This window comes from Mastigoproctus giganteus, chromosome 7, assembly GCF_048544385.1.
Source record: "Mastigoproctus giganteus isolate SK-2022 chromosome 7, ASM4854438v1, whole genome shotgun sequence".
Classification (NCBI taxonomy): Eukaryota; Metazoa; Arthropoda; class Arachnida; order Uropygi; family Thelyphonidae; genus Mastigoproctus; species Mastigoproctus giganteus.
Window position 1 is genome coordinate 199,455,316 of NC_143581.1, and position 25,529 is coordinate 199,480,844.

Genomic DNA, 25,529 nt, shown 5'->3' on the forward strand with positions numbered 1-25,529 from the left:
CGGTTTCTAAATCTTTACAATCATTTTATGAAAAACTGGGCCTCCTTAACACCTGTAGCTTTAATCAATTCTGCTGGGATTTCATCAATTCCAGGGGACCTGCCACACGTCAGTTGTCTGGTGGCTTTTTCGACTTCTTCCTTCAGTGGAACTGGTTCATGATCGAACTCTTGGAAACGGGGTGGCAGATTGTTAGTTTCAGCAGGTGCTATGAAAAGCTGCTCGCCGTATTCTTTCCACCTTCCTTTAACTGTGTTCTCCTCCGTTAGAATTTCGCCCTTGGAGTCCTTAATTATATTATGTTTTGGACGAAACTTTTGTCTTAAGGTCTTAATGACATCATACATCTTAGTGTTGTTTTGTTTGTTGTGGTATTCAATTTATTTACGCTTTCGCTTGATGGAATTCCGTTATCTTGGCTTAAATAGCCTTGATGACTTTGCTCAGTTTCGGATACTCTTCGTTTCCATGTACCCCCTGAGCTTTTGCAGTTCTTCTCTGTTCAATAAGTTTAAAAAGTTGCTTCTGTAATCCCTGGCTCCCTAATCTTTTTCCTCTCTCATGTATCTATTGCTGAATCCTTAATAATGCTTTTTTTTTTGTATTTTCCTTCATTTTTTAAAATAATTTTCACGTATGCTGTATGCAAAACTTTTTCGTATGATTTGGTATAGATAAGATTTTACCTGATTAAATATTTATGAATGTGGTATTTTTTATTTCAAATCGCCGAAAATGTGGTGTTGTTATATTTTTATTAAATTAATTTATTTCTGCGTTTGATTTTCCTCTTAGATGGAAATTATTAAAAAGATGACAGAAGAAGATGTTCCTAAATATTTAGACTATTATGAAGCTCTACTAAAGAAAAGAGATAATGAAAATGGATACGCTGTTGGAAAAGAAGTACGTACCTTTTTCAGACTTTAACCATATTTTTTAAAATAAAGTTATTGTATTTAAAGTACAGTATACAAAGTATATACAGTAAACGAAGTAATACTGGCCATAAATATGCTTTGAATGTTCTTAGTTGAGTTTTGACAGAGTGGGTTAAGCGATGAGGGCTGCTATACTTTACAGTGCACTTTTAATAATGCATTTTATTGTTTTTAATCTTTATTAATACAGGTAACAGGATGTCTAAAATATGTGTACTCATTTCATGTCAAGTATTTAATTTGTGAATAAAAAAAAATTATGGAATATAGCGAAATTATGGTTTGTCTACAGGGGAGAGGGCCGCGTTTTGAAAGGTAACTAATGGAACAAAATTGGGACAGGAGTATTTATGGGCCCCAGACAGTTATCTAACTTTTCTAAGAATAAATTTCGCCATGCTGAGACGTTCAAAATCTTTATCTGTGATGTTCAGGCATTGTTGGCAGCGTCGAAGAATTTATAGAGAAATATCAACCAATGTTTGTACTGGAATGCATCGAGTTCAATGCAAGCGTACCCCGTACTGAAAAGGGCCCAAAATCCCAACAAGACGTGGTTGGTTCCCTCAGTCTGAACAAAGACCTTCCCCTCCCCTCTTGTTGTCTTACCCAACGTTAATTCTTGCACTGGGGTATCCTGAACTCTAGGTTCTGCCCTGTTTGATAGATCTACAGGATTTTTCAATTTCAGATTTAAGTTCTCGGAATGTGTTAGGTTGTATATTCCTTCAGGTAACCTATTCGGTAAATATTCGGCAGATCAGGGATTGAGGTCCTGCATTTTCCAGAACGACCACTGGACATGTCCTGTACCGTACCATCGTCTTAAACTTACAACGAATTGTTGGACTGCTAGTCCTGTCGTAGATGCGGTTGCAAATTCATTTCTCCACTGTTTTTCCACGTCACAAACATTCTTAAACTACCAATATCATTTCAAAGCTGCCGAATCTGCGCCATTTTGTGTTATAAACTGACCCAGGCTTCCATCAAGGCCTATTAGATTATGGGGAGGTGGGGGGGGGGCATTCGTCCCAGGCCTCAAATAGTTTTGTAATAGATTTTCCTCAATAATTAGTGCATTTACACTAAAAAATGCTAGAAATGCTCTTGTTTAATAAAAAATACATTCAAATTATGTCTCATCTTTTGTGCCCTTATATGTTTCCGTGTATTTTCATGTTATTTTAATTTTTATTATGGCTAGGACCTCAAAAGTTGGAAGTGACCAAGGCCTCTCTGGACTTCTGATATTTTATTAATATATAAAATATATTAATTAACATTAGCATTATTAATATTTATTAAAATATATTAATAAATATATAATAAGCCGCAGGCTTCCTTGCACCGTATAGATAAAAATAATAATAACAACAAACTGATTCCCCTGATGAAGGAATTTACTGTAATCACATTAATTAGGAGAACTTTTTCATAAGTCCTCGGTAGTATAGTGGTTAGTATCCCCGCCTGTCACGCGGGAGACCGGGGTTCGATTCCCCGCCGGGGAGGAGGATTTATTTTTTCCTCCTTATATTTTGCATATATAAATAGAAACGTGAAGTCTCTCAATGAGGATATAATTTTTTTACATAAATAAAATAAATAATATATTTTATATGAAATATAATATTATTTATTATATTAAATTCATCATTACAGCATTTTCATAAACTGTCTTTTACAGAAAAACTAGTTAAAAGTAAATTATGTTGAAGAAAATTAGTCATTTTTATTTTTATTTAAGGTAAAATTTATATATTGGAAAATTCTAAATCTTCACTCAGAATTTCTCCTTCCTTCATGTCGAAATATAGTCCACATACTGAAGAGCAATATCCCAATTTGTCTGAAACGTGGGCACTCACCAAAAGAATGGAAGAGAAGCTGAAAACTACACAGCGAAGAATAGAACGAATTATTTTAGGAATCAAACTGTTGGATAGGAAGAGAAGCGCATTGATTAGGCAGCAAACTCAAGTAAATGGCATTCTTATCAAAACTAAAGAACTTAAATGGACTTGGGCAGGACACATAGCTCGAAGACAATGATGACAGATGGGCTGAGAAAATAACAGAATGGTACCCAAGAGGAGCTAGAAGCTAGAAGAAATCCTGGAAGACAAAGGCGGAGATGGATAGATGAAATTCACGAATTCGTGGGTAGTAAATGGATGGCCATTGCACAAAACAGAAGGAACTGAAAAGTTGCTGGAAAGGCTTTCATCCTGCAGTGGATTGAAAATGGCTGATAATAATAATAATAATAATAATAATAATTATTATTATTATTATAATAATTATTATTATTTTTAGCCGTATGGTGCAAGGAAGCCTGAGGCTTATGCTGCACCAGCTAAAAACAATTTGAGTTACCCTGAGAGAGAGAGAGAGAGTCAGAGAGTCAGCAGTAGAAGGAAATCACCAAGAAAAGAAGGCTGATGATATCCAGCTCAGGATAATAGCAATCGTTATGATAACCTTGCAACCTAAAAGTTAAACTTTATTTAGAAGTCTTTAAATCTCTATGATCATTAATTTTTAAATATGTTAATCAGTTTTAAAAGAATAAAATTTTAAATAAAAAAATATTTAAAACATTTAATCAAACGAATTCGCTGGAAAATATATAGTTCAATTTTTACTTAATAGATGGTGCGACAGTGCACTTATATATATTGTAATAACGTTCAGGGTAGATACATAATATTTTGTTCGTAGTGAACTCGAAAGTAGTTGAAATGGCATCCATTTAAATTATTATTATTATTATTATTATTATTATTATTATTATTAGCCACATGGTACAAGGAAGCCTGAGGCTTATGCTGCACCAGCCAAAAAAAAAAAAAAAAAAAAATTCCCGAGTTACCCTGAGAGAGAGAGAGAGAAGTAGAAAGGAATCACCAAGAAAGAGAAGAATGATGATATCCAGCTCAGGACCCTGGGTTTGCCAAGCCCATACTCACCAGATGTGATTAATCTCATATTGTGACTACCTTCACAACGAGTTGCCATGATATTGCACCACTTCGAATAATTAACGCTTCACTAATAGAGACGAATATTGTTACTTATTCTCAGCAGATACCACTACCCAGACGGCACCGTTTCAAGGCTTATTATTATTATTATTATTATTATTATTATTATTATTATTATTATTAGGGCAGTGGGGTGCCATTTTAGCATCTGAGGCAAGAATAAAAAATTGCGCCGTATTGTTAATGATGGCAACGTTGGCAATTATTTCATCTTTCTTTTGGCGCCCCTTTCAGCTTTTCACGTGAGGCAAGAGCCTCGTTCGCCTCACCCTCGGCAAGGCTGATTATTATTATTATTATTATTATTATTATTGCTCATATTATTTCTCCCTGATTGAGGTTCCACCTCGTGACGGATATTGCTACAAAATACACAGGGTGGTTGTTGTTATATCTGGTGTTACTGTTGGTCGAAGAACTCTCTGACTATCTTACAAGTTTTCAGGATTGCGACTTTCTGGAGTTCCTTGTGTTCGCTGGGAGACCTATTGCTGCAAGGCTGTTATGTAGGGTCTTTGGCACCATACCTGTGGTTGACACGATGATCGGGATGGTCGTTACTTGTTGCATATGCCACATCTCTTTCATCTCCTGTTTTAGGTTCGTGTACTTCCTGATTTCTTCCCCATGGTTTTTCTGCAGGTTGTCAGTGTTGGGTATCGCTATGTCAATCAGATAATTAGTCTTTTCCTTCTTGTCCACAAAGGTTATATCCGGTCTGTTGTGCGGGATTGTCTTATCCGTTATTGTGGCACAGTTCCAGTACAGCTTGTGGGTCTCTAGTACTGCCTGGGGTTCGTACTTGTAGTACGGTACACTTTCTTTGATCAACTGGTATTTCCTTGCTATCTTCTGATGTATTATCCTGGTAATGGTATTTATTACCAGGTCATGTTTATGAGTGTACTCAGTCTGGGTGATCATCTTGCATCCCGCGGTGATGTGTTGGATCGTTTCTGATGCCAGGTGACATCGTCGACATGTGTCATCAGACTCTCCGGGCCCCCTTGGCAATGTATTTTCTGTAGTTTTAGGCGCACTATAGCCCTAGCAGCTTATGCGCCCTTAAATCTCCATAACACACACACACACACACACACACACACACACACACACACACACACACACACACACACACACACACACACACACACACACACACACACACACACTTCTGTAGTTTCCGGTGTTGATTACCTGGTCTTGGATGGCCAGCATGAAACTTCCTTCAGTCTCGGGGAAGAAAGAGCGTCCCGCTCGTGAGCCATGCATTGGAAGTAACTTTATCTATGTGATCTTGATGGAGATCATTGTAGTGTCTACCATGGAGTGTATTATTATTAGCCATATGGTGCAAGGAAGTCTGAGGCATATGTTGTACCAGACAAAAAAATTACCGCGTTACCCTGGGAGAGAGAGAGAGAGAGAGAGAGAGAGAGAGAGAGAGAGAGAGAGAGAGAGAGAGAGAGAGAGAGAGAGAGAGAGAGAGAGAGAGAGAGAGAAGGAAATTACCAAGGAGCAAGAAAGAGAAGAATGATGATAGCCAGCTCAGTACCTTGGGTTTGCCAAGCCTACACTCACCAGAGTCTGGGCTTGGAATTGGTACGGAAAAATAGCTCCGTTATCCACTTGTTCCTATTAGACTTAGAAAGCAAAAAGTACAGGAAAGTAATAGTTGGAGAGGAAGAAGAAAATAGTTTAGAAGAACATTAACATTAACTCCGGTACATTAACTCCTTCAACTTTACTAAACTCCTCGAATAGGTAACGCTTTTCCGGTTATAAGCCCCCGGCGGCCATTTCAAGGCTATTTGGCTTATCATCGCTGAATGGGCATGTCATGATTGCAACACCAGCTTTCCCTGGTGTTGCAATCATGACAATCCAGTTGCGAAGTATATTTACACAATATGAGAGATGCCTACTGGTGTACATAAGTATATACCGTACTTAAGTAGACACACCAATGAGCCAAAACATTATGACCACCTATCTAAGATGATGTTGGTCCTCCACATGCGGTCAAAACTGCTCGAACCCGGTGAGGCATGGACGCTACAAGATTTCTAAATGTATCTTGTGGTATCTGGTACCGACACGTAACCAGCAGATCCCTTAACTCCTGTGAGGTCCATGGTTGAGACGCTGCAGATCGGACAAACCACAGATGCTTGATGGGATTGATGTGTGGGGAGAATTTGGAGGCCAGGGTAATACCGGAAGTCTTCCTCATGTTCCCCGAACCAGTCTCGAACAATCCGGGCGGTGTGGTATGGCGCATTATCCTGCTGAAAGACGGCACCACCAGAGGGGAAGACCGTTGCCATGAAAGGATGTACTTGGTCAGCAATGATGTTTAGGTAGGTGGTAGACATCAGAGTGCCCAGCACATGGATGACGGGACTCAAGGTGTCCCAGCAGAACATTGCCCAAAGCATGACACCGCCCCTACTGGCTTGTTTTTGTCCCACGGTGCATCCAGGCGCCATCACTTCCCCAGGTAAACGACGCACACGTACCCGGCCGTCCACATGGCGCAACAGGAAACGTGATTCATCTGACCAGACGACCTTCTTCCAATCACTCAAGGTCCATTTTCGATACTCGCGTGCCTATTGTAGGCGCTGTCCCCGGTGAACGGTGGTTATCATGGGCACTCGGAGCAGCCTGCGGCTACGCAGCCCCATTTTCATAACGGTTCGATGTACTGTGTGTTGTGACACATTACTTACATCACCAGCTTTTCAATTACCAGCGAATTGCGCCACAGTCGCCCTTCTGTTGCCACATAACATCCGGGAGGGCCTCGCTGACCTCGAGCACCGATGAGCCGTGGTCGTCCAACACCTCGCCAGCGGTTCGTGGGTTTCCCCTCCTCGGACCACTTTCGGTAGGTACTAACTACAGCTGACCGTGAGCATTCCACCAGCTGTGCCGTTTCGGATATGCTCTGACCCAGTCGTCTGGCCATTACAATTTGGCCTTTGTCAAACTTGCTTAAGTTCGCTGCCTTTCCCATCTGAAGTAACACTGATTAACGGAGCTCAGTATCTGTGTCCGGTGTTTTTTATACCGTGTCCCGACCCGTGCACGCGCTGTAGTTCACCTGCGGTTGCTTCGATTTGCTTAATGACTCGCTGGTCGTAATGTTTTGGCTCATCGGTGTATGTGTATAAAGCATAGGACTAATTCGTAGTCCCGTGCTTTATGCAAATATCTACTTAGGTATATACTAATATATTGTGAACAAGTCGTGCTTTGATGTAAATGATCTTTATTGTAAGGTGTAAAGGTACACGCAGGTACCATAACTTTACAAAATCCTTCATGGCACTAAGCCAGGGGTTCACTTTTTTTATTTTTTTTAAAATTTGTTTTATTTAAATTCGATCTTTGCGAAAGTTACATAATGTAAACATTTCACGCATCCAGGAATTTTCCTCCCAGTGTACGGAGGACAGTATTATATCCATTACTGACCCTATGCTACTTGCCATGGTCAGTAATCTGGTGTGAGCAATTTTTTCATTACTCCATACTGACGTTGTACCCAAGATTGTAATGGAATATTCCAGAGCCAATGCCCAGGACTGTTTACAGGTGATCTGAAGAGCAATTCGCATGTGTGAGTAAGGAATGATAATAAAGTCCATGGATTTGAATTGGATTGAGAAACCTGGGGAACTATTTGAAAGGACATATCGGATGGACAACAGTATTTTCTTGTAGAAATAGCTTAACATCAGTATAGACACTTATCTATTTAATACGAATGAGGATTATTGCTATCATCTCTTCTAAAGGAGAGACAACTCACTATTAAATGACTTCCCTAATATTTTGGTAAAGTAGTATGGTACTTTGCACCGATATTTTAATATTAGATTGTTAATCTTTGAATGTGTTATACACCACATAACAGTTTAAATAAAAATATTTTGATAATAGTTAATTTTTTCTTATTCTTTTCTAGCTGACATGGAGTGACTTTGGTTTGACCCTTTCGTTTGCTGCACTACAGTTCCGTCACGGTGTGAGCTTAGATAATCACCCATTATTGAAAGGTTATCTTAACAAGATGATGGAAGTTCCTGCCATTGCCGAGTTCCTTGCCAAACGTGCTCAGTCAGGCGCTGGCTACTGATGTTTGTGCATGCTAAGTCAGAAGAACAGTGTGATTATGTTCAAATTATTAGGATCTTATTGTTAAAATTTTTATCGATACAAAGAGCTTTAATAGAACATGTTGCATTTTATTAAGGTCTGAGCATATTGATTATGCTTTGGTGATGGAGAGAAATATGTCCAAAGTTTGATAATAAATTTTCTGTTAAAAAACTTCCGTCCATGAATGTGTATACAATAAATTAATAGAATTTTTTGTGAAAATCGTATGTCATTCAAGAATCTGATGAATATGAACATTAGGCGAATAAAATCAATTTCAATATGGTATAGGTTCCTGCAGCAAGATATTTTACAAAGTAGATTTTCCATCATCTTTTTACAAGTTCCATTATGGTAAGGATCTTGCTGAAATGTGTATGGACTTAACCTCAAATTCCATCAGAACAGGAAGTGCAACACTCTGGTAAGATAATCCGTTCAGTGTACTGTGTAGAACTAACAGCATTCCAGCGTACCATGAAAAGCATCTCCAAGGCAACATATTTCAATCACTGTACTTCATAAGTGGAATGAGGTGATCCATATGGCGCCCTTTACCTGGTTGCCATCCTTCCACCAGATTGAACAGTGTATTGTTCATTACTGCAAAGAAAGCAATTGCACTTCTCCATCGTCTAGTTTCTGTGACCAAGACACCATCACAATTGTTACTGAGCACTGATTTCTGTCATCTTTGGTTTGTACACTGAAACTCATTCATGAAAACCACCGCAACCCCAATTCTGGGTATACTTGAATTACACTGACAGACTCTTCTACACACAAAGTAGGATTTACCGAGCTGCAATTGCTCCAAGATCTCGAGAAAGCCTGGAGCAATACAATTACCCTTGATCCAGTGCCCCCACAACCTTAGGTTTAGGGCCTCTAAAAATGGGCGTCATGATCCCAAAGAAAAATCATCCAGGAGCATAAGCACAGTTACCTGTGATTTTCAGCTAGTGATGATTTTTGGCAACACGTTCGCTTTTTTCAAAATATGCGGTTCACCTCTTGCAGTTAAAATTTCATATCTTCCACATTTATATAATGTTCTGCCCAGTATTTTATACTGACCTAAGTTTGTCTAACAGTTGAGCTGAGTCCACATACACGTGGAACTGAAACGGATTCAGCAGTGCTAATTGCCTGAAGCAACCAATAAAACAATCCTTCACACTCTTTGATTTTATTGGTTGCTTGTGGCAATAAACACTAGTGTAAGTGTAAGTGTAAGTGTGTGTTGTTGTCTTACGGCACCAGGGGTTTCCCCCATCTCCGCGTTGCTTTCATTGTGGTGAACCAGTTCACTGGGAAATGCCAGAGATTTAAAAGTGTGTGGGAATTGTTCATGTGTTGTGTTCTGTACCGTTGTTCATCTGGTCATTTAGCCGTTGGACCCCTATTGAGGCCCAACGTTGTCCCACTTACGCCCCGTGGAGGCAGACCAGGAACCCAGTAGCTGTAGATTCACTCTGGCAGGTCCTGCCGCTTAATTTCCTGGGATTTCGGCGGCTAGGACCTTAAAAAAAAATAAATAAATAAAATAAAAAAATAAAATAAAAAAAAATAAAAAAAAAAAAATAATAAAAATAAATATATAAGTAAATAAAAAATCTGCGCTGGGGTAATGTCGCTTTGGTTTGCTAGGCCGAGTTTTGGGCGTAAGGTAATTTTATCATATTTAGTTTTTGACGTGTGGGGCTTTCGCTATGATGAAGGTAGAGAGGGGAGGGAGACCGAAGATTGGGGGGAAAAGACAGAAATATGGGGCCAATAGAGTAGATAGCCCCAGTTTTCAGTGGGGCATGCCCATGCCCCACCAGAGTAGAAGTTTGGGGGTGGAGGAGAAGGAACAAAAAATGTCCCCTCCCCCCAAGGAAGTGGGAATAATAGGTGAAGAGGGCGAGGGTGTCCTCTTCAGATCGCCATCAAGCTGTTTGCAACTGTGCTGCGTTTAGTCTGTTCTCTACTGTCTGTGCTGCATTCCCCCGTCCTTGCTTTTCTCTTCCGTGTGATCAGCACTCTTCTTTTCCAAGTACTGGTCCTCTGCAAGGTTTCAGTTTTTTTGTCACATCTGGCGCCGATTTTTGTCAATCTCTGTGTACGTTGCTGTAGATAGCTATTAGTGTTTTTCTCCTGGTGAATAAGTCTTGCGCATACTGGGAGAGTGCCCTATATTCATCCTCAGTGTCCAGGAAGTGGTGCTCCAGTCCTTTTGGGAAGTATCTTAACCTTGTTATTAGTAGCCCTCTGAGGTCTTCATAGTGTTGACAATCATAGACTATGTGGCTCCAGCTTTCACTTTCTCCACATATGCAGTTGGGGTCCTCAACGAGTCGGAAGCCAAACAGCTTCTCCTTGTAGGGTCCGTGTCCGGTTAATAGTGTTGTCATATGGTACCCTGGGAAGTACCACGGTGGCTGCTTTGGGTATATTTTCTGGAGGTCTGGTAGAAATCTTTTTGTTACTTCGCCTTTTGTAGTCTCTGTCCATCTTCTCTGCCAAAGATCTAGGAGGTGGGTCTGTAGCCTATTTTTTTCGTGTTTTAGGTTGCCCGCCGGGTCAGTCGTGTATCCTTGGTGGGTAGCGGCCACTCCCCTGGCCAGCAAAAACAGTAGCCCGGCCTGAACTGCCTCCAGGTCCAGAGGGAGCGCTCCAGCAAGTACCTGCAATGCTGGGGTACTTACCGTGCTGCAGGCGCGCGTTGTTGATAGCAGTATGGTCCTTTGGGTCATTTCTAGTGTTCTTTTGTTGACTACCAGTGTCGTTTTTGGATACCAAACCGCTGCTGCATAGGTGATTGCAGGCAGGAAGGTTGTTTTATAGTAAAGCATCAGTGCTTTTTTCTTGAGTCCCCAATCTTTCCTTGTGATTCTGGTTACCAGTCCAGAGTATCCTCTGATTTTTCTTCTGATGTATTTCAGATGCGGCTGGAACGTCATGTTTTTATCTAGGATAACGCCCAGATACTTCAGTTGGCTCACAAATTTGATTGTTACATTGTTGATTTTAATTTGCGGGGGTCGTCGTAGTTGCAGAGTCCCCTTTAGCAGGATCGATGAGGTCTTGTCTGACGATATTTTCAGCTGGTTCTTTGATGCCCATTGCTGCAGCCGCTGCAGTGCCTGATTTGCCAGCGTCTCCAATTGGGCCCTGGAGTCCGCCTCTACCGTCAATGTCAAGTCGTCCGCGAAGGCGTGTACTGCCACAGAACCCAGGTCCGTAGTCAGGAATTCATCGAGGACCATTGTCCACAGAAGCGGCCCAAGCACCGATCCCTGCGGACATCCTCTGTGCACCTCTCTTGTTATTTTTTGATAGTGTACATTGATTTCCACTCTTCTTTGTGTTAAATAGCTTTCGATTACTTTGTAGAGGTTAAGAGGCACCTCAGCCTCCCTCAACCTTGCCAGGACGCTTGGCCACCAAAGTGAATCAAACGCCCCAGCAAAGTCAACAGAGATGAGCAGCAGATACTTTCGTCTACAATCCTGGAAAATCCTTAGCAAGTTTCCCAGTGCGTCCACGGTTGAGGATCCTGGTCTGAAGCCATACTGATTTCTGGCATGTAGGCCTGCCGCTTCATAGTGTTTTATAACTCTCACATGGAGTAATCTTTCAAACAATTTGCTTGCCACTGGGAGCAGTGCGATGGGTCGATATGAATCCGGAAATTCTGGATTTTTGGTAGGATTTTTCAGTATTAGTTTTAAATTTGCTGTTTTCCATGCAGTTGGGAAATGTCCTGTTTCCAAGCATCTATTGTATAGTGTTAGGAGTAGGTGCGGATTGTATTCCACGGTTTTCTTCAGTATTTCAGGCTCAATAAGATCGAGGCCCGGGCATTTTCTATTTCTGACCCTACTAGCGGCCACGCTGAGTTCATCCAGGGTGAAGGGAGGCTCAATCGCCTGGTTTCTGTAGTTATCGTTTCTGTAGCATGTCTGTTTCTGACCTGGCATAGTTAACATATTTGGTTTTTGATATATTCTGTCGAGTATGTTATTCATCGACTGCTCCCAGGTTGTGGTGAGATCTCCCTGCCGAGTCCTAGTGGTAGAAATCACCTCCCCCCTAGGCAGTCTATTGGTTGTTACTTTGTAGACAATGCCCCAGGGGTCATTGTTCCCTGCTGTGGAGACCAAGGACTCCCAAGAGCGTCTTTTACTTGTCTTTATGGCGTCAGTGTACCGGTTTCTTATTTGTCTATATATTTGCCTCAGGGCTTCAACCTCATTTGCTGGCCATGTTCTTCGGGCCCTCTGGAAGTCCTTCCTACTCTTGTTCATTTGTCGCCGGAGCATGGCAATGTCCCGGGTCCACCAGGGGACTGCGCCCAGTCGGGGTTGTTTCTTCCTGATAGTTTGGCAATAAACACTGCCGCATTTAGTCCATCCTGAAGGACTAAATGCGTCCATTTGGCTACCACGAATCAGGAAGGTGTTGATCTAACTATCAGGTTTCGCCCCATCGTAAGACATGCCCTCATGGAATTTAGAGTCACTGTCCTCCCCAGTAAAATGGTGGAAAAGGCCTAAGTTCGATTCCGGTCGATGACGAGAGGAATTTTTATTGGCCTTTTTCAAAACGTGGTTGGGTTAGTCGGTCTCAAGCGAGTGTAGCGTGGATTTTTTCTCCCGGAAACTCGGGTTTTTCGTCTGCAAACAGAAAATCGACCACAGAACACATGCAATTTACAGACACTATACACGGAGCAATGTGGCCTTAATGGCTGATGTTCCTAAAAATCTTGTTCTCACAACAACAACAACAATCTAAGATCCAGTACGTCTCCACATGACCCCAGGGGCTCACATCTGGTGAGTATGAGCTTGGCACACCCAGGGTCTTGAGCTGGATATCATCATTCTTCTCTTTCTTGATGATTTCCTTCTATTTCTCTCTCTCTCTGTGTCAGGGTAACTCTCGGAGGGTTTTTTTTTTTTTTTTTTTTGCTGGTGCAGCATTAGCCTCAGGCTTCCTTGCACTAATAATAATAATAATAATAATAATAATAATAATAATAATAATAATAATAACAGGCCGCATTCGCTTCAATACAAATAAAAACAGAACCAAATAACATATTTGTAATCTGTATAAAATGCATTTCTGTGTGACGTTCTCAAACAAAGTCTCGTACGTTTTGTTGCAACATGGAAATGAGGAAGTAGATAAAACAATCTCATTAATCAGCCTCGTAAATATTGCCTCATGAGAGAGGGGGATCCTTAAAAATTTTCATTTAGGGCCAAAGAGAACAACCTCATCCACCGATGTGTATTATTTCCGTAAATTGGGGTATTCGGTGGGGAGTTTGTTTGTTTTGTTGGACAAAACACCGAGTTTCCAGTGGGGGAAAATTTGTTATCCTTGCTTGAGACCAAATAATTCAGCACCAGAGCAAAAAAAAAAAAAAAAAACGCCCATAAAAGTTCCTGGTATCATTAACGGTATTCGAACCTGGATCTTTTCCAGTCAGCAAGGGAAAGACTGATTATAACCACTTTGCTATCCACGAGGCCAAATCGACATCCTTAAAAAAAAAAAAAAACGAATAAAATAAAATAATAATAAAAAATTATAGTCCTTTTGTAGCCAGTGAAGTTAGAGGAAGAACTTTGATGGATTCGCAATGGACGAATTAGTCAATCTTGGGCTAGAGTAGCATGGTTGTTTCGCCCTGAAACTCGGATTTTTAAGTCAAGAAATCGAGCAAATTGACACAGAGCACATACGGTTTAGATGCATATTATACCTTGGATATCAGGGCTACTTGCTCATTGGTCCTTACGTTCCTTAATCGTTGGTGCACTTGGTCCAGGCTTTCTTTTAATGGGCATTAATACGATACATGTCTTCTCAGAGCTCCCATAGTGAACCTACAGTTAGTGTCTATATGGAATGGCCAGCCGAATTCTCAGATCTCAAACCGACGTGATGCTGTTATTGAAAGCGCATTTCATTTCATGAAAAGGATAGGCACACCTAATAAATTGATTACTAATTGTGTAGACAAACTAAAATTGTGTTGGCTAACTTCATTCTATACAGTTTCCAATGGGACTGTTATTTCAAAGGGAAATTTTCTGAACCCAATCCTCGGCACGAGGACAGAATAAGGAATTCAGAGCCATAACTGTTTTAATTATATTGAGTTAATTTGGGTCGCCAACCAAACCTGAGTCCAATACAGCATGCATGGGGTCTTCTTAACATGATGGTTTGGTCTCAGGCGAAGTAGCATGGTTTTTCGTCCATCAAACAGAAATTCGACCACAGAACACATGCAATTTACAGACAGTATACACGGAACAATATGGCCTTAGTCGCTGATGCTCTTAAAACCCCATTACAAACAACAGCGTGATGGTTGATAGTACAGGCTACAGTCAACATTCCAGAACTTTACAGAGCTTGTGCCAACCCTTATGCAAAAATGACAGGGGCGATGAACTTAATTTACAAGGGTGGGACGTAGTTGAAAAATAATCCTGGCTTACCAATAAATTTTATTTAAAATTTATCAAATAGAAAAGTATATTTTATTGAAATAACTTAGTGGTATTATATGTAAAATTCTTAAATCAATTAAGAATTTATTGATTTAAGAATATCATAAGGTGAGATAATAAAATTCTTTATTATCTCACCTTATGAAATGAAAAAGCACTTCCGGTTAGGCCAAATTTTGAATGTTTTTTGCAAACAAAGGATTATTGTCACAAGGAGCAGTGGCAGCTCTATAACTTTCTGAAAGATGGGGACTAAAGCAGTGTTCCAGGGAATGATTACATTTTAATCATCATATAGTAGTAAAAAATACACATTATTTTGAACATAAGTGTGGAAATAGTCCCTTTCCCCCCCTACTAGAGACTCCCCTATCAATGAGCATTTTAAGTTCTATATGATACGGTGTTGGGAGAGCAGGCATCTGAATGGTGGCTTGATTGACATACGAGCGTTTAAATCTTTAAAAGAGTTTAAAAAAAACTTGTAACTGCAGTTATCTTTCATCTTCTTTATACATAAAGAATGAAAAGGATGGAGGACACAGATTTATATGAAGAAAAGGTAAACGCTGCCTCGGTGTAAGAGAATTGGCCTTTACCAAAAGCTTTTAATGAGTCAAAAGATTTTTCATATTTTCCAATAAATTATTAATGATTTCGTTTCTGGTTCAAAAATGAGTTGAAAATGCTAAACTATAAAGAGACCATTATTAAAGTCGACATTAGTACATGTAAAAATTCGTGCAGAAGCTGATCAGACTGGAACATGAACCATCAAAATTTCGACCGAGCTGATATGTTTCTATGTCAATTTACAATTTGATAATAATAATGGTAACTGTTACAATAATGCTAATTGTATGAAAATAAAATAAAATACTTCTATAAGAAAAAGTCTAAAGTAAAAAAGGATGATATTTGGCAGCGATTTTACACCAGATCCATTTATTGAGCAAAATCAAGTAGAGCGAATATGGAATATATACATTGCTCAAAAATGAACCGAACATGAAGAAAACGAGGTGTAACTCGCGTAGTTTGCGATGAAGCAGGACAAAATTTGGTATAGTGGTGTACCATAGAATAACAATGAAATGGGGAGACAGCGAGAAACAGCAGACAGATATATAAGGGGCATTTATTGGGGTTGCATAAGAATTACTAAAAAGATCACATTACAGAAGTCGATACAAGGTGCTCGAAAATATGGTCACATGACATCAGTATGGCATATGATCCCTTCCAACGGCTAAACAGGCCTGACAGCGATGATCCATGCTCGATATAAGGGTATCTATAAGATTCTGGGGAAACAAATCCCAACCTTCCACCAGCACAGACCTTAGTTCACCAAGTGACCGAAGAGCCGTCGGCGTCAATGTGGGACGCTCTTGGGCGCCCATACATGTTCGATCGGATTTAAGTTTGGTGATCCTGATGGCCATGGCGGTTGCATAGGTAACACAGTGGTATCGTCACCATCCTCCCGACACCGGGTGGAAAAGGCCTGAGTTCGAGTCCCATCGATGATGCGAGAAACTTTAATGGGCTTTTTTACTCCGTGGCAGAGTTAATTGGTCTCAGGAGTAGATAGCAAGGTTTTTTCGTCCAGCAAAACAGGCAAATCGACTAGAGAGCACACGCAATTTACAGACAAAATAAATATATGGGTAGATGAAACCATTTACGGGTGACCCTAATATCATTTTTATTGTGCAGTTACGTATGGTATTCCTATTAAAAGAAGAGGGGTGTGGCCGTTGATCATTATTCCGCCCCACACGAGAACACTGCTTCCAACATAAGTGTCCCTTTCTCTGATGTTGGACGGACAGTACTGCATTAATCATTGTCTTCAGTTGAAATAATGTCTAGAATCTACTTGTTGTCTAAAATGGGACTCAGGATTCCAAGTCATACGTTCATGGCACCAGTTTCAATGAGCTCTGCAGTGGTTTGGGGTTAATGGGATATACACTGAGTGATCAGTGAATTATGACCACCTCTATGAAAACTGAATGCGACCCGTTGACCACGCACGTGAGGTACGAGAGTGCGGAGTTAGTCGACCTACGTAGCATAGATAAGGTGTCAGTGGTTCAGTAGGTAGTAAAATTCCGAGCGTGATGGGTAAAAGGAAGGATTTATCGGACTTTGATAAAGGGCAGATTGTGGGTACTCGACGAGCTGGTGCCTCGATTTTCCAAGCGGCTGAACTGGTGGGGAGTTCGAGAGCCGCCGTAGTTAAAGTGTAGCAGGACTGGCGTCAAAATGGTCAAACAACGACCCGACGGCAAAACTGCAAAGGTCAGCGAAAGGTTGACGTTAGAGATGAGTGCCGGGTGCGACGACTCGTACAGGCGCAGCACTGTTGAAGAGTTGACTACCCAATACAACATGGGCCAACCTGGAAAAATATCTGGCATGATCATGTGTCGCACATATAGGCTATACCAGCAGACGACCCCTATGGCATCCTCTCCTAACCAAGGTTCATCAGCGTAAAAGACTCGCCTGGTGCAAAGAGCACGCAAGTTGGACGTTACAAGACTGGAAGAAGGTGTGCTGTTGCAATGAGTTACGTTATTTACTCCACACCGAGGATCGTCATGTACGGATTTAGTGTCAACAACATGAGGCTCTTGATACATCATGCATGGTATCAAAAGTGCAGGCCGGTGGAGGCGGTTGTATGGTGTAGGGCATGTTTCAATGGCAGGAACTTGGACCCCTGGTGCATGTGGAACAACGTATCAGTGGTCTCCGCTATCGTCAACTGCTTGCTGACTGTGTACACCCCGCTATGTTACACTTTTTCCCGAATGGCGATGGTGTCTTCCAAGGCCCCCCAGCCATCGGGCACTTGTTTTGCAGGAATGGTTTGAGGAATGCAGTTCTGATTTCCAGGATATCGGTTGACATCCGAACTCCCTCGATATCAGTCCCATAGAGCACTTGTGGGTCACTATGGAAAGGCATATCAGGAGTCTGGATACACCAATCACCTCCATACCTGCATTGTTGGCCTCATTACTCACAGCTTGGTTGACCATACCTGCCGAGCGCTTCCGATATCTTGTTGAATCAATGCCACCGCAGATAGCTGCTGTACTGAGGGCAAAAGGAGGACCTACGAAGTATTAGGTAGGTTGTCATAATTCAGTGAACACTCAGCATACGTATGTATTTGTGTAAGGAGGCACTTGGAACGTTAGTTCAACTCCGCCTTGTTTCAAGAACACGTTCACCCCCACCACTGTAAACCAGGGGCTACCAACCAGCAGCAGCCGCAGAAGAGAGGGACGCCAAAAGCCGAACAAATTCGAGCCGAAGATTCAGAAATGTTGCCAAAAATTGTTAAATAAAAAGAGGAAAAAGAGAGAAAATCTTAACCACTATACAAAAAATTAACACTGTACACAAGATTAACTTCAACATATTGAGGTAAACAAACAATACTTTGGGGTTTTCAAAGTAAACAAAGCAAGTAACCTCATTAAAATTTTAAAAATTAACATAAATATCAGAAATCAAAGGTTATATCCAAGATCCAATAAAATAAAGGATGACAATCCCCAGAAAAAAAAAGGCCTGGGGTTAATGGGATTCAAATTATTGTATTAAGGCCACCGTAATTTCTTACATTACCCATTTATGTATTATGTCTGTAAATTGCGTGTGCTCTCTGGTCGATTTGTATGTTTCGCTGGACAAAAAATCCTCAGTTTCTGAAAAAAAAAAACCTTGCTATCTACGCCTGAGACCGAGTAACTCAGCCACAGAGTGAAAAAAAAAAAAAAAAAGCAAAAGCCCATTAATGTTCCTCGCGTCATTGATGGGATTCGAACCCGGGCTTTTTCCACCTGGGGAGGACGGTTGCGATGCCACTGTTCGACTCGCGCAGACAAGGTTAATGGGACACAAACCACCGGCTTCCTTGCGTAGATTACACTTGAATTGGACCTTCTTAACACAATCCATTTGGAAATGTTTTCACCCATAGCTGCAGCACCTCAATCGACAGTGGATGACAGGACGTCGTAGGGTTCCGTCTAGCTGTTGGAGACAGATAGCAGTCTGTTCTCTTTGACGACCTTGGCCAGCTCTTCTTGTAATAGTTCCTGTCTCCTGAACTGCTTCCACAGTGCCGGGACAACACTGTGACACATTAAGCCAACGTCCCACCTCTGCATACAACTGCCCAGCTTCAATTCGTCCATCGGTTCACTAACTCAAAGAATCATCTAAACGACGTTGACTTGCTAACCTCAGTACAAGAGACATGGCTGTCCCACTGGGCAAGCCAAAAAAAAAAAAAAAAAAAAAAACCGGGAACGAAGTGATGTGATCGCAACCCGTGATTTATAGGCACGAATTATTTGCATAATGTACGACTCTGTAAGATGGTCGATACATTTTTATTGGATACTCGAAATTTGCATGCCAGGATGCTTAAAATATCAAATATTCGCCTTCGGCGACATTCTTCACAATAAAATATTCATGAGAAACATTTTGTTCTGTTAATTTTGTCAACCGGTGTAGTAAGGTCAAAAAGAATAAACAAGTTTGCAAAAAGTTCTAACCGAATTTTCTAGATTTAAGAGCTAACGTCAGTTTAATGAAAGAAAAAAAATATGATTATCAGAAAGTGTATTTAAGGTGTAGGATTTAAAAATGGGTGATATTAAATTTAGTTTTAATCTGTGAAGGTGAATCTGCCTGGCAGCTGAAAGCAACGAATCATTGTTCACGAGTAGCATGTAGGATTAAGATTTAGTTTATCGAAACGGTTTATCTGGTTAAGCCGAAAGTGCTTGCCAAAAGTATGACGTCTATTGAGGAAAAAAGGGGTGGTTTTCATCCGTTATTTCCAAGTAGACAGAACGGTTTTCATCCGTTCTGTCTACGTGGAATATTCTATTCCATGATTGTCCAAATTTGAGGACAATCAATACAAGAGTTGAAAAGTTTAAAAAATATGCATTTAATTACTAAGGACAGTTAAACTGGAAGTACTGAACGCAGATCATCAAGAAGGAACTTGATCTTCCACGTTCAGAGTGAGATTTGAAAAAAAGGAGTTTACATGTATTAACAACACAGAATTTTACATGTGTAAAATGCTATGTTGCTAAGCGATGCTTGTAATAACGCCCTCGTGGGTAGCAGAGTTGGTAGAATCGCCGTTCTCCTCACAGGAAAAGACCTGTTTCGAGTCCCGTTGATGACAAGAGGAATTTCATTGGCCTTTTTCACAACGGGTTCTGAATTAGTCGGTCTCAGGCGAGGGTAGTATGGTTTTTCCTCGCGGAAATTCGAATTTTTCGTCCAGCAAACAGAAAATCGACCACAGAACACACGCAATTGACAGACAGTATATACGAAGCAATATGGCCTTATTCACTGATGCTCCTAAAATCGATCAGCAACAGCTTGTAATAATTAAAATGAAATTAAAAGTACTTAGTTACATTAAATTTAAAATCATAAAGCGACAACAAAATGCTATTAACAAAGCAACTTAGCCATTATATCAAAATCACAAAGGAATTAAAACAGAGGAATCATCAAGCACTCAGTTTCCCAACACCACGTTAGACCCAGTATTGCTGCATCAACCTTTTCTACACGGCGTCATCAGAGCAGCGTGACCAAAGAGAGATGACGCTGCTCCCATAGAAAGTAGGCGTTATTGGATGCTATTGGCGTCACTGATGCTCCTAAAATCGATCAGCAACAGCTTGTAATAATTAAAATGAAATTAAAAGTACTTAGTTACATTAAATTTAAAATCATAAAGCGACAACAAAATGCTATTAACAAAGCAACTTAGCCATTATATCAAAATCACAAAGGAATTAAAACAGAGGAATCATCAAGCACTCAGTTTCCCAACACCACGTTAGACCCAGTATTGCTGCATCAACCTTTTCTACACGGCGTCATCAGAGCAGCGTGACCAAAGAGAGATGACGCTGCTCCCATAGAAAGTAGGCGTTATTGGAGACTATTGTCGTGGAAATGTATTGTGCAAAACGGATAGCTGGAGCAGAGCAAGCGAACTGTTATCAACTCCTCTGGCGTAGCATGGTGGATATAATCACTGCGTGGAAAAGATGTGAATTCGAATCCCGACTATGACGCGAGAAACTTTTATAGTCGGTCTGGGCCAAGGGTTGCATGGTTTCTTCTCCTGGAAACTCGGGTTTTCCAGCATACCGATAAATATAAAAAATGTAATTATAGACCGGTATGAAAAAAAAAATAAACCATTCCCACCATCCACACGACAAGAATAGATATAAAAGCGACTGTGATCGCGCTAAAAGTACGCAGGTCAACCGGGAAGACTAGATGGATCGAGACGTTGAGGTTAGCGACTTCCAACGGCGAGTCATCACAAGATGCTATGTTAGCAGTCTCATTGTTGACTTTCTATTGGTAATTATGCCAGGAAGAGCATGGGACGTTCTGAAGTGGGGTACATAGATCCCATCAGTCCTCATCAGTTACTGTTATTTAGGAGTTCAGGAGAGCCACAGGGACTAACATTTGTACAATGGCAATACATAAATTGCAGCATGGCATCGGGATTTTGATGAAACAAGTTACATTCGCAGACAAAACATCACAGAATGCTATTCACGACTTGGGCGTATTTCGGTGTGGCGGACGCCCAGAGAACGTTATTTATCAGAGTGGTTTGGTCCAAATGTGAGGTTTGGCAGAGGTGCTATGGTTTTTTCAGGTTTTTCTTGAGACTTTTTGGTTTGGACCATTGATCGTTGTTTCTGGAACTAGGAATACAAGGTGGTACATTGCTATTCTGGGTAATAGCGCTCTGCCTATACTCTGGTATCGGGAAGACCCTTTTCTGTTTAAGCATGAGAATGCACAATGTTACAGTGAACAGTCTATAAGTAACCTGGTTTGAAGACATGGCATGCCGAAGCTACTCTGCTGTCCCATAAGTTAGCAGAGTAGTTATAATCACTTTATTTCTGCACTGTATAGAACAACCGTGAGTTGGATCCCATTAATGACGCAAGGAATTTTTGGTTTTTTTTTGTTTTTTTTTTCCCACATCATGACCAAGTTAGTCGGTGTTGGGCAAGGATTACATGGTATCATCTCCCTAAAATTTCGATTTTATTTCCGAAACAGGGCAAAAAAAAATTCATGTGGTTATAGACACAATATACTTTTTTTTTAATCATACTCTGCCTGCTCTGACATGTTATTAAATATTGTAGAAATTAAAATTATTATTTGACAGTTTTACTCGGTTTGAAAAACAAATATAACTCATTTTCAACTGCTGCTTTAACTGACTACTAAGATGGTTAAAGCAGCAATCGATAGTAATGCTATTGACAAAGCAGTTAAACAATGTAGATGGTTTTGCGCAATCTCGTTGCTCCACGGCTTTTATTTACAGTAACGTATATATATATATATAATAAAATATATAAAAACCAGCAGTCCCCAGTGTTTGGGGGGGGGGGGGTAGATATGCAACGCGCACCTGAGCATCAGATTGGAAGGACCCATTTCCCAACAAAGGGAGGGATTTAATCCACTCAGGGGAGACTCCTCCTTTCTGTCTTTTTTCCTAACATTAATTCTTGCATCCAGTTTCTCCGAACTCAAGGACCATCCCTCGGGCAGGGTGATGCGTAAATTATATTGTATGAAAAGGGATGGTTTTAAAAATAATAAACTTTAAATATTTGATTTACCATTTAGCATTGGTATTAGCAATGCTAAATGGAAAGAAAGCTTATAAAAAAAAAAAAAAAAAAACATTTTCCATTTCACCTATCCATTCCCTTCAATAGTTTGTCTAGTTCATCCTTGAATTTATTTGAGCTAGCAATTTCCACAACAACAGATGGAAGTTTGTTCCAGCAATCAACCACCTAAAGGCAAACTTGTGACATTATTCTGTAACCGTCCTTCCTCAGAAAAAAAATTAATATATATTAAGTAAAAACAGATAAAAATGAAAAAAAAACTAAGCTATAGTGAGAATAAGTGCCCTATAAGATCGCGATTATACGCAGTATTGTGCCCTCGTGGGTAGCACAGATGGTATAATCACCGTCCTCGCCACACCGGGTGGAAAAGATCTGAGTTCGAGCAATATGGCCTTAGTCTCTGATGCTCCTAAACTCCTACAACAACAAAAATATTGTACAGTAATAAAATTGTAATGTGAGCATGTCAAAATCGGCCATTTGTTTTATCTATGTTAACTGTTGTTAAATTATGATCCTTAAAAAAATTAGTGGACCATAACCTGCTTGTATGTTTGCTGCTAAAAACAGTTTAAAATGAAGCTCTGAACTCCTCTGGTCGCTTTGGGGTGCTATTGATTTAAAAAGATTTATTATTATTTTTTGTTTATGTGTATTTTTAAATAATGAAGCAAAACGTAACAGCATTCGATTGGCTGATTTTGATCGACTGAATGAACCGAATGAATTCATTCGTTTTTCATTCCTACAATCGACTAAGTCGATAGATTTTATTCTACTGTGTCACTCACACACTACTCCGTGGAGGTGACGCAAGATGACAGTTTGTTATTGCGACATTGTCGTGTTTGCTGTTGTATGCGTATCGAAAATTACCAATTGCCGACAGGTTTATGAAAATCACTTGTTATGGCAAGGTCTGTGATAAAATTACAGTTGGTATCACTCGTTTCAGACATTAATAGTTGGTACTGCAACTATAAGCCTCAGATGCTGATGCGCCACAAAACCCTTAAACAACCACTCATTCAATCAACTGCAATTTCATGTAGACATTTGTAAATTAACATAATATTCCCACACACGCATATATAGGTAAGAAATTTTATTTCTTCCAAATTATTAAAATATTAGGTAAATTTGTTATATTATAGCAGTAGAAATTGGAAACGCTGCGGGATTTGTAATCCTAGCGCTTGCGTTGGAGAAACGGTATATACGTAAATATTCTACAGAGTATTTATATAAATACCGTAAAAATAAGGCTGTAGAATATTGTAATCATAAATATGTATGATAAATGAGTTCTGAAACTTATCTAACAGCAAAATGAGGCGACAAGGCTAGTCGACTGCCTGTATGTTCCTCAACCTCAGGGACCGGATGATAAACCTTTCGTAGCTGTTGTCAGACCCTTGGGAAAAAATGTATACTAGAAATGAAGGTTAATATTACAACCTTCATTTCTAGTATACATTTTTTTCCAAGGGTCTGACAACAGCTAGAAATGAAGGTTGTTAATATTACAGGTGATCTAATGAAATGACTTAAAAAAAATCAGATTTTCGCAAATTTTACTGTTTATGACACAAAACTATTTAAAAAAACAAAAACAAAAAAACAAAAACGGTGCCCTTCAGTTCGCAACATTTACACTCGCTATCAGCAATGTCATTTCATGCATTCACTGCAAATCATTCTAGCGTGTGCTGCACCGATATAGGCCGAACTCCAGATTATGGGTACAGCTTGTTGCAGGCAGGGCCAAATTCGGGATGGGTTCAAGCAAAAGAAGTGTGGGTTTTTTAAATAAGACTTTCATTCTTGGCTAGTGAACAAAGGTTATGTTAGTTTACGCCAGTAATTCGTGACGAATTCAAGCAAAAGAAGCCACTTCCTCTGGAGGTGTACCCAGTGCTGTTGTAAAATTAACAGAAGGTATACTCTATGAATGTTACGAAAAGCAGAGAGTATACTGTGAATATCAGGCTTACTAATCGAATTCCAGAGGGTATACCCGTGTGTGTATACAGATGATCCTCGTTATCTGAGAATAATTGGTTCCAGAAAATTCCACTTAAAACAAGGACAAATTTTCATAATGCTTATTTTGATATTAAAACTGAATGCAGCTAGGCTTATTTTAAGATTCTATATCTATATAATATCGGTGTATATGCACCATAGACAACTCTTAGAGAAAATCAATGATAGTAGCGTGAAAATCATCATTTCATCTGTATCTAATATAGTGTTCATCCTGAAAAACGAGTTGCCCATGTATTGCACTACTTGAATAAGTAACAAAAGAGAAGACTATTGTTAATTATTTTTGGTGGCGCCACCACCCAGATGGCACTGTTTCAAAGCTAGTTGGCTTTTCATCGGTGGGTGGGTAGGTACCCTGGTATTGCAAGTGAAGCGTTAACTTATTCGAGGTAGCACAATACATGGCAACTCATTGTGAAGGATGAGTAGATATTATATAGCAGTGGTTTTCAACCTGGGTGCTGTGGCACAGTAGGGTGCCACAACAACATTCCAGGGGTGCCATGTAATTTTGGATTAAGTTACTTAAACTTATTATTATTATTATTTTTGAAATTTATATATTTATTTCATTATAAAAAGGTGTACAGTATCCATTGTACCGTATCTTTTTAATTTTGTGGTGATCTATAATTGATGTTTATTTAGTACCTCTATATAAAGAATAAATTATTATATAAGTATATAGAATTTAATTATGAATTTTAATTTTGTTTATAATTATATTATTATAATAACTATCATATAACATATATTTTTTAAATATCACACACACAATCAGATTATTAAATGGTCGAAAACCACTGTGTTAAGTATTTCTTTTGGCCTGGGATGCCGTGAAAAAATTACTAGGACACTAAGGGTGCCGTGAACCAAGAATCTTTGGGAACCTCTGTTTTATATAGTAATGTTTATTATTAGTATTAGCCATATAGTACAAGAAAGCCTGAGGCTTATGCTGCACCAGCCAAAAAAAAAAAAAAATTTCTGAAGTACCCAGAGAGAGAGAGAGAGAGAGAGAGAGAGTGAGTGAGTGAGTGAGTGAGT

The 25,529-nt window shown here is 39.9% G+C and overlaps 2 protein-coding genes and 1 non-coding gene across 4 annotated transcripts in view; all 3 read left to right on the forward strand.

The window, feature by feature from the left end:
* LOC150083549 (glutathione S-transferase 3-like) overlaps window positions 1-8,300 on the forward strand; it is a 33,543-nt gene extending 25,243 nt beyond the window's left edge. Inside the window, exons 5-6 of the mRNA XM_090377353.1 lie at window positions 796-906; window positions 7,962-8,300. Of these exons, the coding sequence (XP_090233479.1) occupies window positions 796-906; window positions 7,962-8,132 (282 nt within the window). The 3' untranslated portion in view covers window positions 8,133-8,300. The remainder of the gene's footprint in view (window positions 1-795; window positions 907-7,961) is intronic.
* TRNAD-GUC (transfer RNA aspartic acid (anticodon GUC)) lies at window positions 2,384-2,455 on the forward strand. The gene has a single exon. It is a non-coding gene; the product is annotated as a tRNA-Asp (tRNA).
* Window positions 8,301-23,234: 14,934 nt separating the features above from the next.
* LOC150083551 (stomatin-like protein 1) overlaps window positions 23,235-25,529 on the forward strand; it is a 105,906-nt gene continuing 103,611 nt past the window's right edge. For both annotated transcript variants that reach the window (XM_090378070.1, XM_090378069.1), the window contains exon 1: window positions 23,235-23,528. The gene's annotated coding sequence lies outside the window, so the exon portion shown is untranslated. The remainder of the gene's footprint in view (window positions 23,529-25,529) is intronic.